At 49.7% G+C, this 15056-nt stretch overlaps 2 protein-coding genes across 2 annotated transcripts in view; one reads left to right on the forward strand and one right to left on the reverse strand.

The window, feature by feature from the left end:
- On the reverse strand, positions 1 to 13832 carry KBTBD4 (kelch repeat and BTB domain containing 4). The gene is made up of 4 exons (XM_073658980.1): positions 13676 to 13832; positions 11503 to 12138; positions 10607 to 10713; positions 1 to 1493 (listed from the first exon to the last, which is right to left on the reverse strand). Exons 2-4 carry the CDS (start codon positions 12107 to 12109, stop codon positions 633 to 635), a joined length of 1575 nt encoding a protein of 524 aa, XP_073515081.1. The 5' UTR covers positions 12110 to 12138; positions 13676 to 13832; the 3' UTR covers positions 1 to 632.
- NDUFS3 (NADH:ubiquinone oxidoreductase core subunit S3) overlaps positions 13743 to 15056 on the forward strand; it is a 16083-nt gene continuing 14769 nt past the window's right edge. Inside the window, exon 1 of the mRNA XM_073658984.1 lies at positions 13743 to 13901. Coding sequence (XP_073515085.1) covers positions 13853 to 13901 — 49 coding nt within the window. The 5' untranslated portion in view covers positions 13743 to 13852. The remainder of the gene's footprint in view (positions 13902 to 15056) is intronic.

A 15056-nucleotide genomic window follows, 5' to 3' on the forward strand; every position in this document is an offset into this window, starting at 1 on the left:
TTTCTACTTCAGCTTTTTAATTTGGATTGTGATATTTAAAAAAAAAAAAAGTAAATTTAAACAGAAAATCCGGATTTAAACAATCGTTCATTTTCTGACGCCATTTCCCATCATTGTCAGATCGGCATAAATGGCTGCTGCTAATGAGGAGACGTCACAGTTACATCGGTATTTACAGAGGACTCAGGGGCCGGGACCCCAACGATTGCAGAAGTGATCAGCTGAGGGTGTGGTGGGCTTCGCTCTCCTACGGAAAGTCCACACCCGCTAACCCTGAGCGCCCGAGCGGAGGGGCGCAGCGCCAGCCCAATGTTTCTGCCATCTCTTATTTTAACATCCCGACGTCCCCATTAACAGGAGCTTATGATGCGTCACCTCAATCAATACTTAGGACTTTGGGTGGGACTTGTTTGTCCGATCTTGTCGGGATCTTCGGCCTCCAAACACAAGCAGCTAAGCAGAGATTCAGCAGAGGCAAGAAGACGGCAGAGGACACGGGCAGGTTCACTAAAGCCACCGTTTTAGGCTGGTGGTCCCACCCTGTTTTACTAGGACCAGATTTTAATATAATTTTTCAGATCCAAAAGCAACAAATGACGTCTCCGGCTTTCCCCGAGTCGTCAGACAAAGCCTCATGCCAGTAAAAACTGCAGATTGGTAAGCAGAAAGCGAATGCCGCTGGTGACGGTCACCACGGAGGTGGCGGGGTTTAGCTTGAAGGTGTTGGCGTCCCCTTTCTTGTATTGATCCCGGAAGACATAAATGCAGCCGTTGCAGCTGGCGATTTTCCAGAGCGCTGGTCGTGAGCTCCAGACCTCGGGCAGGCAGAGCCTGGTGAAGCTGTCCAGCAGCGGGTTATAGCACACCAGCGAGTCTCCCTCCGCCACGATGAACACCAGGTCCTTGTGGACGGCCGCGTGCATTCGGCCGGCAAACGGCAGCAGGTAGGGTTTGACGTGGCACTTCTCCGTGGTAGTGTCGAAACACTGGATGAGGCGAGAGGGTTTGGTGAAGAAGTCCAGGTCGTTCTCCTCGCCTCCCATTAGGTAGATCAGACCGTTCAGGTTCACCCCCGCCGCCCCGGAGATGGAGACCTCCAGCTGACTAGTCTCTGTCCAGACATTGTCCGCTACTCGATAGTAAATGACCACATTAGAGAGCGAGTCCTGCAGGGTCTTACCCCCCAGGGAGTAGATGGCATCCTTGCCGGGCACGGACACCAGCGTATGCTGCAGACGGTCCCGGGGAAGCGGTGCGCATCGCTCCCAGTCCATGGTCTCCATATTACATTTCCACATTCGACGAGGGATGGACCCTCCTACCACGTAGAGATCGGGGCCATGTTTGCAGGCGGCGGTGATCTGGTGGCACAGACTGTTCTGTCCGCTGACACTTATGGAGTCGTCCTGCGCACAATGGAGCGAGACGGCAATGGAGTGCGTGCGAGATTCCTCCTTCCCGATCAGGTAGATGTGCACGTTTTCCCCGATTTCCTTAAAGACATAATACACATGGAAACACTTGAAGGGTCATTAAAAGGGATTTACTCCAAAAAAGCAACAAGGTCCTAGCTCTTATAAGTCAGAGGATCTACAGAAAGGAGCGCCGTCCCAGAAGGAAAGAAACCTTGCAAGATTGCAAGAGCCACATATTGGATGTGAAAATTGCCTTTTCCGAGAGGATCTGAACTCTAATGCCACTTATTGAATGAAGCGAGCCTAAAAGTCAATATCGACTCTTTAACGAGCCTCGTCACATGACTTTGGTTTTTATCCTAACCAGAATCTCTGTTTGAAGACTCGTGTTTCAGGGCTTTGCCCCTCCTCAGTGCAAAGCAAGAGACCCGATTCGGCTGTATGAGAAGCCTCTGACTGGGGTCTAAGGGGTAATGTCTCTCCTTGGAGAGTGGTAAACTGGCGATGGTGTCAAATAAACTGTGGGTTATCATAGATAGGTGTCAGAACATGCAGAGCATCACAGGTACTATAGAAAATTAGTCAACGCGCAGAACATCACAACTATGTTATTAAGGAGTCACAACAAGCACAGCATTGCAGCTAATACAGAAAGGAGTAACAACACGCAGAGCATAAAGTTTTGATTATTTGGATGTGACATGTACCACCTACTAGAGAGGAGCCAATCGATTTGCAGGACCTTGATCCAGCGGCCATGCCAGTGTTTCATGGACGCCAGACGGGAGCCCTGTGAATCGCCTCCTACCTCCCGGCATTCCCCAGTCCAGCCTGGCGCTACATCAAGCCACCACGATGACGTTGTGCCGCGCCTACAAATCCGAAGGGAAGCCGGGCATGCCGGCAGGAGGAAGTGGCTCACAGCGCTCACTTACGATGGCCACGGATGACTAACATGGCCACTGGACTAGGGTCCTGCACCTCAACTCGCTCATCTGTACCAGCCTCCTCACCTTGTACGGTGCAACCTCTACGGCAGAGGTATTATACTGGCGGTGATTCTTTCAGCAGGATAATGGTCGGTTAAGAACGTGACAAGGAGATGAAGGTTATGACTTTATAACCCTTTAAAAAATAATTACCACAAAATGCTCAGAACACGAAGATGTTTAACAAGTTTTTATTTAAAACTTTTAGTGAAAAATTACAACAAACTTCATCTAAAACAGCAAATGTACAACTCAATCAAATGAAAGCTTTGCTCCTTATACAGTGCGATAACTTTTACATTTTTTAAAACTTTTTACAAACTTTTTATACAAAACAAAACTTGGAAAAATTAGAACTTTTTTTTTCCCCATATGAAATATAAAACCGTATAACTGTGATACGCGAGATTACTTGGAGCATCACTTAGAAATTCATGTCGGCCAGCGGACCTGACGCGTACTCGGAATACCATTTGAAGGCGGTATAACCTCCGTCAGGGCTCAGGAACGTCTGCTGAATTTTACTGACTACACATGAAGGCACTGATAATCCGCGTCCCTACCCAAGAAATCCGTAGATCACGTTAGTGAATTTGCGATAGGCTGCCTCTCGAAGGTGCCTGGAGAAAAGAAAAAAAAAACAAAACGATATAAGCGGGTTCATAATTCTGCTCTGGGTATGAGCAATAATTGCATCAGGTGGATCAGCAACCTGCAGCACTCCAGCTGTTGCAAAACTACAACTCCCAGTATCCTCGGGCAGCCGCAGACTTCTGCCTCATCATTTCAATCTGTTAGTCTTAACAGATTTACCCGTTCTTTTTGCACGGATTACTTTATATTGACGGAACAGCAATATCACATTATGGGATGATTTGCTGTGGAAACGTCATAAAAATAAAACATGCAAAAAAAAAAAGAAGTAAATTTACCTATTTTCTTTTTCTGCAAACTTTGACGCTGTCAATTTGGTGGAAAACTGAAGCAGCTGAACGAGAAACTCTCTGGACAGCATGAAGCTGGCAAAGTCCAAGTGTCGCGTAACACAAGACTCGTTTTCTAGGAATCTCTTCATGGCGGGAACTTTCCGCTACGTGAGGCATGATGCTACGACGCCCGCATCGACACCAGTTTGTGTTCTGCAGCCTTCCTCCAGGATCGGGCGTCGGGATCGGCCGTTCCTCGCCCGGTGCCCATTGTGGATCGTTCTAGACGCTCCATGGGTTACGGCGGTTTTCTTTCTCTGCACGTTCCTGGAGTCGAGCTTGGAATTTCTAATAAGAAAAATGGAAAAATTGTGTTTTTTTTTTTTAAATAAAAGTATAAAATATTATAAATAAATGAAATAATTAAGTGAAGCCTCACAGGGTCAGCTTCTCTGTCGGCGCGGATCCTGGCCGCATTCTCGTCTTCAGGTGGCTCTTCATATTCCTCTGACCTTTCCTGATATCACACAACATAAAAAACAAAAAAAGACAAAAAACAAAACCAAGATAAAACATAAAATGCCTTTATAAACACAAGCAAACAAAAAATACAAAAACACCTACTTCAACATATTCGTCATAGTCTGATTCAGAGTACTCAATTTCTTCCTCATAAATAAACTCTTCTACATCTTCATCAACGTCTATTTTTTCTTCTTCTTCCTTATATGACTATTAGGGGAAAAAAAAGGTAGATATAGTTTTATTTGAAAAAAAAAATTGTTTTAGATCTATTTTCCACATAAATTATATTTTTCAAAAATAAGTGTCAGAACAGGCTGAAGTCTGAAGAAGCAGCTCCCAAGACCTGCGCCTCAACTGACAGAGGAGCTGAATGGTAACAGATCACTGGTGAGCGGCTGGAGACGGGAGGTGACAGGGAAAGAAATAAATCTCAGCTGACTGAGAATTTTTCTTCTTCTCCAACCTCAGTCAGCCAAGAAGACTTCTTTCTTTTCCGGTCACTGCCTGTCTCCTTTCGCTCACCAGTGTGCTCTTAACATATAGCTCCTCTATCATTTGAGGCGCAGGTCTCAGGAGCTGTGATTCTAAAGACTGCAGCCCGTCCTGACATGTGACTAGGAGTGGCTGCTATTTCAATTACATGACGGGGGACCATTTTTCCCCCCCAACCTTTGAGAACCCCCTTAAATGTCTATGGATGTGGAGTAGGAGGTCAGAATAGCTCCAGGAAGTTAATGTGGAGGAGGCACATACTTTCTCCGTTTACTGTATATATGCACAATTATTGTGCATATATACAGGGTGGGCCACGTTTCACATGTGGTCTGTACAGGACAACGCTTATGGCCATACATGTCAAACTCTGGCGCGAGGGCCAAATCTCGCCCCCAGGGTGGTTTTATTTGGCCTACGACAATAGGAACACCACCCCTATGTGGGACCCATTATAGTGTATGGCGCACTATGCGGGGGCCCATTATAGTGTATGGCGCACTATGCGGGGGCCCATTATAGTGTATGGCGCACTATGCGGGGGCCCATTATAGTGTATAGAGGACTATGCGAGGCCATACATTATACTGTATGGCGCACTATGTGGGGCCCATTATTCTGTATGGAGGACTATGCGGGGCCCATTATTCTGTATGGAGGACTATGTAGGGACCATTATACTGTATGGAGGACTATGTGGGGTCCATTATTCTGTATGGAGGACTATGCGGGGCCATTATTCTGTATGGAGGACTATGCGAGGCCACACATTATACTGTATGGAGGACTATGCGAGGCCACACATTATTCTGTATGGAGGACTATGCGAGGCCACACATTATACTGTATGGAGGACTATGCGAGGCCACACATTATACTGTATGGAGGACTATGCGAGGCCACACATTATTCTGTATGGAGGACTATGCGAGGCCACACATTATACTGTATGGAGGACTATGCGAGGCCACACATTATACTGTATGGAGGACTATGCGGGGCCCATTATTCTGTATGGAGGACTATGTGGAGCCCATTATACTGTATGGAGGACTATGTGGGGCCCATTATTCTGTATGGAGGACTATGTGGGGCCCATTATTCTGTATGGAGGACTATGTGGGGCCCATTATTCTGTATGGAGGACTATGTGAGGCCCATTATTCTGTACGGAGGACTATGTGGGCCCATTATACTGTATGGAGGACTATGTGGGGCCATTATACTGTATGGAGGACTATGTGGGGCCATTATTCTGTATGGAGGACTATGTGGGGCCATTATTCTGTATGGAGGACTATGTGGGGCCATTATTCTGTATGGAGGACTATGTGGGGCCCATTATACTGTATGGAGGACTATGTGGGGCCATTATTCTGTATACTGGTTGGCCCACGATTTTGTCCAAGTTTTTCATTGTGGCCCTAATAATCCCGTCTGTTGCCCATAGCAACCAAGCAGGCCTCAGCTCTCACTTTACCTCAGCAGTGTGAGGGATGCCTGCGGCCACCATTTCCTTCCTGCGGTCGGTCGTTGTTTCTCCGCGGAGGACGGCAGTGATGTGTGAGCACAACATGGCGGCTTGTGATAGTGCAGGCGACGTACACATGGGGTCAGTCACAGACACGACGGCTCTGCGGGGCAATGGCCGCTCCTTCCCGCTCCAGTAATAAGCTGAATACACGGCTTGTAGTAACACAGGATCCACAGAGAAAAAAAAAATACACTATTCTCAAAAAGTTTGGGATATTTGGCTTTTGGGTGACATTTCTGGATGACCCTACAGTGTCCTTTGACCTCCATCAGGAAAACTTAATGCGACACCGCTGGATTTCTGAATCCACACGTCCAGCCGGTCAACGTCTCAGGACGGTTTCCACAACTTGCTCTTCTCGAACGAGGAGCTTAAATGACAAAATCCACACCAGGGGTTTGATCCATGAATCGGCCAGTACATGTCGGGGCTTAATTAGAATTGGGTTCTAAACCGTCCTCCACATGGCGCTGTTCACATTCTGACATCATGAGACCAAGACGACACCTGACAATTGATCATCAGGACCGGCCATTGTGAGGCTCCAAGCAGGAGGTTCCCAGACGGAAGAGACCACCGAGCTGAGAGAGTCATCAGCGGGGTGCAACAGAGACAGAGAGAGACACAGGAAGAGGCAGAGACGTGGACGTCCTCTGCCACACCCCACAGCTCATTCAGAATCGGATGATGAAAGTCACACAACTCCGGGCACATGTAAGGGAGGCGAGAGGCACCAAGTGTCATGTCAGACCATCCAAAACAGTTTACACCAGCGTGGTCTGCGTGCCAGACGGACTGCAAGGTCCCTGAGCAATCACCGGCGTCATCTGCAAGGTCCCCGACCAATCACCAGCATCATCTGCAAGATCCTATACCACACCACCAAGCACTGGAGTGGCGTCATCTGCAAGGTCCCCGACCAATCACCAGCATCATCTGCAAGATCCTATACCACACCACCAAGCACTGGAGTGGCGTCATCTGCAAGGTCCCCGACCAATCACCAGCATCATCTGCAAGATCCTATACCACACCACCAAGCACTGGAGTGGCGTCATCTGCAAGGTCCCCGACCAATCACCAGCATCATCTGCAAGATCCTATACCACACCACCAAGCACTGGAGTGGCGTCATCTGCAAGGTCCCCGACCAATCACCAGCATCATCTGCAAGATCCTATACCACACCACCAAGCACTGGAGTGGCGTCATCTGCAAGGTCCCCGACCACACCAGCATGGGCCAGGGAGCATCTACGCTGGATGAGGGACCAGTGGCCTCAGTGCTGTTCACTGATGAAAGTCACAGGACGCTGCGCCACATGATAAGCTATTGAGACATTGACATTTCTTGTTGGGATATAATTATATTATATATACATATACATACATACATACACACACACACACGACTCAAAAAAATAAAGTGAACACTTAAACAGCACAATGTAACTCCAAGTCAGTAACACTTCTGTGAAATCTACCCGTCCAGTTATGAAGCAAACCTGATTGTGAATCAATGTCTCCTGCTGTTGTGCAAATGGAACAGACAACTGGTAGAAATGATCGGCAATTAGCCAGATACCCCCTATAAAGGAGCAGTTCTGCAGGTGGTGACCACAGACCATTTCTCTGCTCTCATCCTTTTTGGCTGTTTTGGTCTCTTTCATTTTGCCATTGCTCTCACCCCTAGAGGTAGAGTAGCATGAGGCGGTGTCTACAGTACAACCCACAGAAGTTGCTCAGGTAGTGCAGCTCATCCAGGATGGCACATCAATGCGAGCTGTGGCAAGAAGGTTTGCTGGGTCTGTCAGCACAGTGTCCAGAGCATGGAGCAGATACCAGGAGACAGGCCAGTACACCAGGAGACGTGGAGGGGGCCGTAGGAGGACAACAACCCAGCAGCAGGACCGCTACCTCCGCCTTTGTGCAAGGAGGAACAGGAGGAGCACTGCCAGAGCCCTGCAAAATGACCTCCAGCAGGTCACTAATGTGCATGTGTCTGCACAAACGGTTAGAAACCGACTCTATGAGGGTGGTATGAGGGCCCGACGTCCACAGATGGGGGTTGTGCTCACAGCCCAACACCGTGCAGGACGCTTGGCATTTGCCACAGAACACCAGGATTGGCAAAGTCGCCACTGGCGCCCTGTGCTCTTCACAGATGAAAGCAGGTTCACACTGAGCACATGTGACAGACGTGACAGAGTCTGGAGACGCCGTGGAGAGCGATCTGCAGCCTGCAACATCCTTCAGCATGACCGGATGGCAGTGGGTCAGAAATGGTGTGGGGTGGCATTTCTTTGGAGGGCCGCACAGCCCTCCATGTGCTCGCCAGAGGTAGCCTGACTGCCATTAGGTACCGAGATGAGATTCTCAGACCCCTTGTGAGACAATATGCTGGTGCGGTTGGCCCTGGGTTCCTCCTAATGCAGGACAATGCCAGACCTCATGTGGCTGGAGTGTATCAGCAGTTCCTGCAAGATGAAGGCATTGAAGCTATGGACTGGCCGCCCGTTCCCCAGACCTGAATCCGATTGAGCACATCTGGGACATCATGTCTCGCTCCATCCACCAACGTCACGTTACACCACAGACTGTCCAGGAGTTGGCGGATGCTTTAGTCCAGGTCTGGGAGGAGATCCCACAGGAGACCATCCGCAACCTCATCAGGAGCGTGCCCAGGCGTTGTAGGGAGGTCATACAGGCACGTGGAGGCCACACACAATACTCAGCCTCATCAGGAGCATGCCCAGGCGTTGTAGGGAGGTCATACAGGCACGTGGAGGCCACACACAATACTCAGCCTCATGAGGAGCATGCCCAGGCGTTGTAGGGAGGTCATACAGGCACGTGGAGGCCACACACACAATACTCAGCCTCATCAGGAGCATGCCCAGGCATTGTAGGGAGGTCATACAGGCACGTGGAGGCCACACACAATACTCAGCCTCATCAGGAGCATGCCCAGGCGTTGTAGGGAGGTCATACAGGCACGTGGAGGCCACACACAATACTCAGCCTCATCAGGAGCATGCCCAGGCGTCGTAGGGAGGTCATACAGGCACGTGGAGGCCACACACAATACTCAGCTTCATCAGGAGCATGCCCAGGCGTCGTAGGGAGGTCATACAGGCACGTGGAGGCCACACACAATACTCAGCCTCATCAGGAGCATGCCCATGCGTCGTAGGGAGGTCATACAGGCACGTGGAGGCCACACACAATACTCAGCCTCATCAGGAGCATGCCCATGCGTCGTAGGGAGGTCATACAGGCACGTGGAGGCCACACACAATACTGAGTCTCATCAGGAGCATGCCCAGGCGTTGTAGGGAGGTCATACAGGCACGTGGAGGCCACACACAATACTGAGCCTCATCAGGAGCATGCCCAGGCGTTGTAGGGAGGTCATACAGGCACGTGGAGGCCACACACAATACTCAGCCTCATCAGGAGCATGCCCAGGCGTTGTAGGGAGGTCATACAGGCACGTGGAGGCCGCACACAATACTCAGCCTCATCAGGAGCATGCCCAGGCGTTGTAGGGAGGTCATACAGGCACGTGGAGGCCACACACAATACTCAGCCTCATCAGGAGCATGCCCAGGCGTTGTAGGGAGGTCATACAGGCACGTGGAGGCCACACACAATACTCAGCCTCATCAGGAGCATGCCCAGGCGTTGTAGGGAGGTTATACAGGCACGTGGAGGCCACACACAATACTCAGCCTCATTTTGACTTGTTTTAAGGACATTACATTAAAGTTGGATCAGCCTGTTGTGTGTTTTTTCACTTTAATTTTGGGGGTGACTCCAAATCCAGGCCTCCATTGGTTAATAAATTTGAAGCTCCGGGAAATCGACATGAAAATGATCTGAGCAGAAGAACATGGCGCCAAGTGCGGAAATCACCACAGCTGACGTCACCGAAAAGAGGAGGAAATGAAAAGAAGCGCGAGTCGGATTGTGGCTACTGGATATGATGGCGGACACCAGGAGAACCCGATACATTACGTGATGACACGCGGCTCCGGACATACCCAGGTGTTCCTTCACCTTCCACAGGGAAGCGCCGCACCCGAGCTCCACATGAAGGAGAACCGGATTTATCACAATGGACGCCGACATCCATAGCTCCATGTCTGAACGTGTCCATGGTAGCAGCTTTCCACAGGCAATGAGACGGGTCTGCAGCTCCATGCATAAGTGGGCTGCGATGCTCTGCGTGTCCTGACCCCTTTCTCCCACAGCTGCGATGCTCTGCGTGTCCTGACCCCTTTCTATTACACCTGCGATGCTCTGCGTGTCCTTACCTCTGCGATGCTCTGCGTGTCCTGAGCCCTTTCTATCATAGCAGCGATGCTCTGCGTGTCCTGAGCCCTTTCTATCATAGCAGCGATGCTCTGCGTGTCCTGAGCCCTTTCTATCATAGCAGCGATGCTCTGCGTGTCCTGACCCCTTTCTATCATAGCAGCGATGCTCTGCGTGTCCTGACCCCTTTCTATCATAGCAGCGATGTTCTGGTTGTCCTGACCCCTTTCTGTCACAGCTGCGATGCTCTGCGTGTCCTGATATCTTTCTATCATAGCAGCGATGCTCTGCATGTCCTGACCCCTTTCTATCACAGCTGCGATGCTCTGCGTGTCCTGACCCCTTTCTATCATAGCAGCGATGCTCTGCGTGTCCTGACACCTGCGATGATCCTACTGCAGACTGTTCCTACCTTCAGGCTGGAGACCAGCACCTCGGAGAATCCCTCCCGCTCCTCCTTATTGTAGTGGATCCAGCTCTTTATGGCGGCGGTCGGATTCTGAGAACAGGGAACGCCGTCTGATGGAAGAAGAAGAAGAAAAAGAATCAGGAAGAAATTGACAGGACGACAATCTGGACTCACAGGAGAACGAGGCCACCGGACGACGGGCAGCGAGCGGAAGGGAACGGCTCACACGTCATAAGATCTCGGACTTCCTTTTTATGCCCCATTATTATTATTAATTCTCCAGCGCAGGACGAGAACCACTAAACCAAATTTTAATATTACCATTTCAGTAGGTGAAGACTTCTGGCTTTTCTGCTCAGCTTCTTCACACTTCCACTTCAGGTCAATCTATTTTGTATATCGATAGATCCAACTTTTATGGACGCCGGGATATCAAATAGAGATTTTTTTATTCTTAATTGGAGAATTGTAGTTAACTCAATTTTTTTTTTACTCCCCATAGGAGACTTAAAGGGGCTGTCCAGGTTTGGCACGTAAGTCTATAGTCACTCTATGCGACTGCAGACTTATGAATCCTCACAGTGTGCACAGCGCAATGTGAATGCATTGTGGAGGTAGGGGTGGAGGACGATGGGTACCCAAAATGGACACCCTGGGATATTCCTGGATAAGCTTGTGTGCATCATGTGCACGCGCCCTTATGACGCTGCCGTGTAGGGAAGATGAGAGAGAGCAGTTCACTCAGTGCGGAGATTCAGTTTTCAGCCTCAGGACAGTTCCCTGATCCCGGAGCTTTGGGAAACTACAATTCCCAGCATGCACCTAGTAGTTGGTGCACATTGAGAATTATATAACTGCAGAGTGACAGATGTAGGATCAGGCTGAGCGCAGTCACTCACCTGCCAGGATGTCCGTGAGTAATCGCAGCGGCAGGTTCAGGAACTCCTCGCTATCACACAGCTGTGACAGGTGGGTTTTGGCGCAGTGTTTTGCCGCAGTGTAAAGGGAGGTGTCGCTGTGCTGATCCGCCAGCCACATGATCTGCAGACAGTTCTTCACCTGCACCGTCCGCACCAGGAAGCGGGAGCACTCCTCAAACAAGGAGGTCAGCTGGTACATGTCCGCCACCTCGTAGGTCTCCTGCAGCTCCTCCAGCCGCAGCTTCACTGTCCCGTGATAAATGTAATCCACCAGGAGCTGGAACACGCCGGCGCTAACATCCTGCAGCTGGATCACGCGGTTACGTCCCTCCTTCAGATTGGACGCGAACATGGAGCGAAAGAAGCAGCTCTGGGCCGACAGAACCAGCCGGTGCAACTGGAACTCCTTCCCCTCCACCAGGATGGTGACGTCAGCAAACAGCTGCTCCTCCATGCAAAGCTTCATGATGCTCTGAGCCACCCGGCTGCTGTGGGAGCGATCCGTAAACGTGTACGTCACAAAGTAATTCTCCTCCGTGGTGCCGGCCAGGTTCTGAGCCGCCGCTGCGTCCTCTGAAGGGTCCATAGTTTATAATACGCCTGAGTTTCAAGTGCCTGGAGAGAAGCAAAAAGAAGTCTTACTGACAGAATCCATGACTCGCAGTTATCAGCCAGTTCTCACCGACTTGTAAGAAGCTCTAGAACCATTTACCCAAGTCTGAATGGACTGAGCAGCTCTATAGTGCAACCTCCACCTGTAAGGCACCCGGCGGGTATGAAAGGCAGGAGTCCAGGAGGAGGAGCCGGGTCCCTTCCCTTACACTCCAGAAAGGAGAAGACCTGGAATGATTCTCTGCTGGAGCTCACACCGGGGTTAGGGGAGCACAATTATATAGATAAATGGGGTCCTATGGATGACCCCACGGTGCACCATTAGTACCTGCCCCTCCCAGACACTCAGGTCACTGACTGGATAGTTGGGGGCCACACAAAAATCCAGAAGGGACCAAAAAACCCAATAAAAATGGTTCACTGAGATCTTCTCCCTGCAGGCTTGAAGCCTGAGGCTGCACTACTGGGGCTTCTGATGTCAGACACAAGGAAAACTGCAACTACTGAAGCCGCTTAGATATTGATGGATCTGGTTCTCCGTGACAGCGCTGCGCCTGACATAGATCAGTAAGGTACACGCGGCAACCAGAACCTCACATCGGTGAGGCCGCCGGCTTCACACCGGGCTCCGTTCAGCATTCTGCATCGATGTATCTGAGCCATCAATAAAAAGAAGTAATAACATCCACCTCCTCAGGTCCAGGGCTGCGTCTCCGCTCGGTACCGGCTGCTTCGATTATTCTTAACACAAGTTCGCCAACATTGTGCAGAATGCTGGAAGGAGACGCTTCCCCTTTAAGTGATAACTAATAAGTATTCAAGATATTTTTTTAAAATTCCTCTAAGCAGCAAATCACTGGGGCAGAAATAAGCCGAACTTCAGGACGGACGGCCCTGGTGGGCGGAGGGGCAAATATCTATTCGAGATTACAATAAAGGCACCAACAAGGCGCCACGTGGACCCCCACGATGGTAGTAGGCCACCATGACAAAAAACTAAACTACAACTCCCAGCATGAAGTTAAAAGATGGTAAAACTTGCTGGGAGTTGTAGTTACGGTCTTGTCCCATTGGTGCAGCACATTACGCCCTCATATGTGACGGGTGCACAATACCAGAAGCCCGGTCACCATCGCAGGGCGGGCACCAGTGTAAAACTCCCCACCAGCCATGGCCGGACCACTAGACCCCAGGATAATGGCGCCACGTGCAGTAATGGCCGTTTCTCCAGGAACAGCCGCCATTCTACAGTTACTGACTGCCAGAAGTGAAGGACAGCAGTGGGACGCCCCATGTCCAGCATTACACGAGGGGTCAGGCGGCTGATGCTGGAAAATATGTAAGAAGACAAAAAAAAAAAAAACACAGGAAGAGTCAGAGGGGAAAGTGTCGGAGTTTGTAGTCGGGTGACGTCATACACCTGGATGATGGAGGAAAACGCCGAGTAATGGGCGGCTAGAACGTCACACCGGCCAGGACTGCACGGACAGATCCCAGGAAGGGACACAGCTGCATCTCCTCCCCCAGAAGCAGCACTCACCGGCCCCGGAGATCTCCGCGCCTCCTCTCGCAGTCAGATACCGGAACGTTCTTGATCAGGAACCTTGAGCTCTGGATTCTACACCGGAAGTTATCAGGAACGCTTTAGTGGGCGGACCGGTCAGGTTGTAGTGACTTCCGCTCTATTTCGCTTGCCCTTGTCTGTCCGTCAGGGAGAATGATGCTGGCTGGAGTGCGGGCGGCGCAGCGGGGTCTGCTCCGGGGAGGTGAGGACTGGAATACACCGCCATATAGTGAGGGGAGGGGTAGTACTACAAGGCTCAGCACTGGCAGATCACTGGAGAGTCAGAATATGTAATGTATGTACACAGTGACTGCACCAGCAGAATAGTGAGTGCAGCTCTGGAGTATAATACAGGATGTAACTCAGGATCAGTAATGTAATGTATGTACACAGTGACTGCACCAGCAGAATAGTGAGTGCAGCTCTGGAGTATGATACAGGATGTAACTCAGGATCAGTAATGTAATGTATGTACACAGTGACTGCACCAGCAGAATAGTGAGTGCTGCTCTGGAGTATAATACAGGATGTAACTCTGGATCAGTAATATAATGTATGTACACAGTGACTGCACCAGCAGAATAGTGAGTGCAGCTCTGGGGTATAATACAGGATGTAACTCAGGATCAGTAATGTAATGTATGTACACAGTGACTGCACCAGCAGAATAGTGAGTGCAGCTCTTGAGTATAATACAGGAGGTAACTCAGGATCAGTAATGTAATGTATGTACACAGTGACTGCACCAGCAGAATAGTGAGTGCTGCTCTGGAGTATAATACAGGATGTAACTCTGGATCAGTAATATAATGTATGTACACAGTGACTGCACCAGCAGAATAGTGAGTGCAGCTCTGGGGTATAATACAGGATGTAACTCAGGATCAGTAATGTAATGTATGTACACAGTGACTGCACCAGCAGAATAGTGAGTGCAGCTCTGGAGTATAATACAGGATGTAACTCTGGATCAGTAATATAATGTATGTACACAGTGACTGCACCAGCAGAATAGTGAGTGCAGCTCTGGAGTATAATACAGGATGTAACTCTGGATCAGTAATATAATGTATGTACACAGTGACTGCACCAGCAGAATAGTGAGTGCAGCTCTGGGGTATAATACAGGAGGTAACTCAGGATCAGTAATGTAATGTATGTACACAGTGACTACACCAGCAGAATAGTGAGCGCAGCTCTGGAGTATAATACAGGATGTAACTCAGGATCAGTAATGTAATGTATATACACAGTGACTGCACCAGCAGAATAGTGAGTGCAGCTCTGGAGTATAATACAGGAGGTAACTCAGGATCAGTAATGTAATGTATGTACACAGTGACTGCACCAGCAGAAT

Source organism: Phyllobates terribilis, unplaced genomic scaffold, assembly GCF_046119375.1.
Source record: "Phyllobates terribilis strain yellow unplaced genomic scaffold, ASM4611937v1 Scaffold_13__5_contigs__length_258822181, whole genome shotgun sequence".
Lineage (NCBI taxonomy): Eukaryota > Metazoa > Chordata > Amphibia > Anura > Dendrobatidae > Phyllobates > Phyllobates terribilis.

What these genes read in the sequence shown, in the direction of transcription:
- KBTBD4 (XM_073658980.1), bottom strand. Translation starts at nt 12,109, where the DNA reads ATGGACCCTTCAGAGGACGCAGCGGCGGCTCAGAACCTGGCCGGCACC. An exon ending in ACTCACGGACATCCTGGCAG is followed by an intron (nt 10,714 to 11,502) that starts GTGAGTGACTGC and finishes TTCTTCCATCAG; the next exon opens with ACGGCGTTCCCTGTTCTCAG. An exon ending in TGCTGGTCTCCAGCCTGAAG is followed by an intron (nt 1,494 to 10,606) that starts GTAGGAACAGTC and finishes TATGTCTTTAAG; the next exon opens with GAAATCGGGGAAAACGTGCA.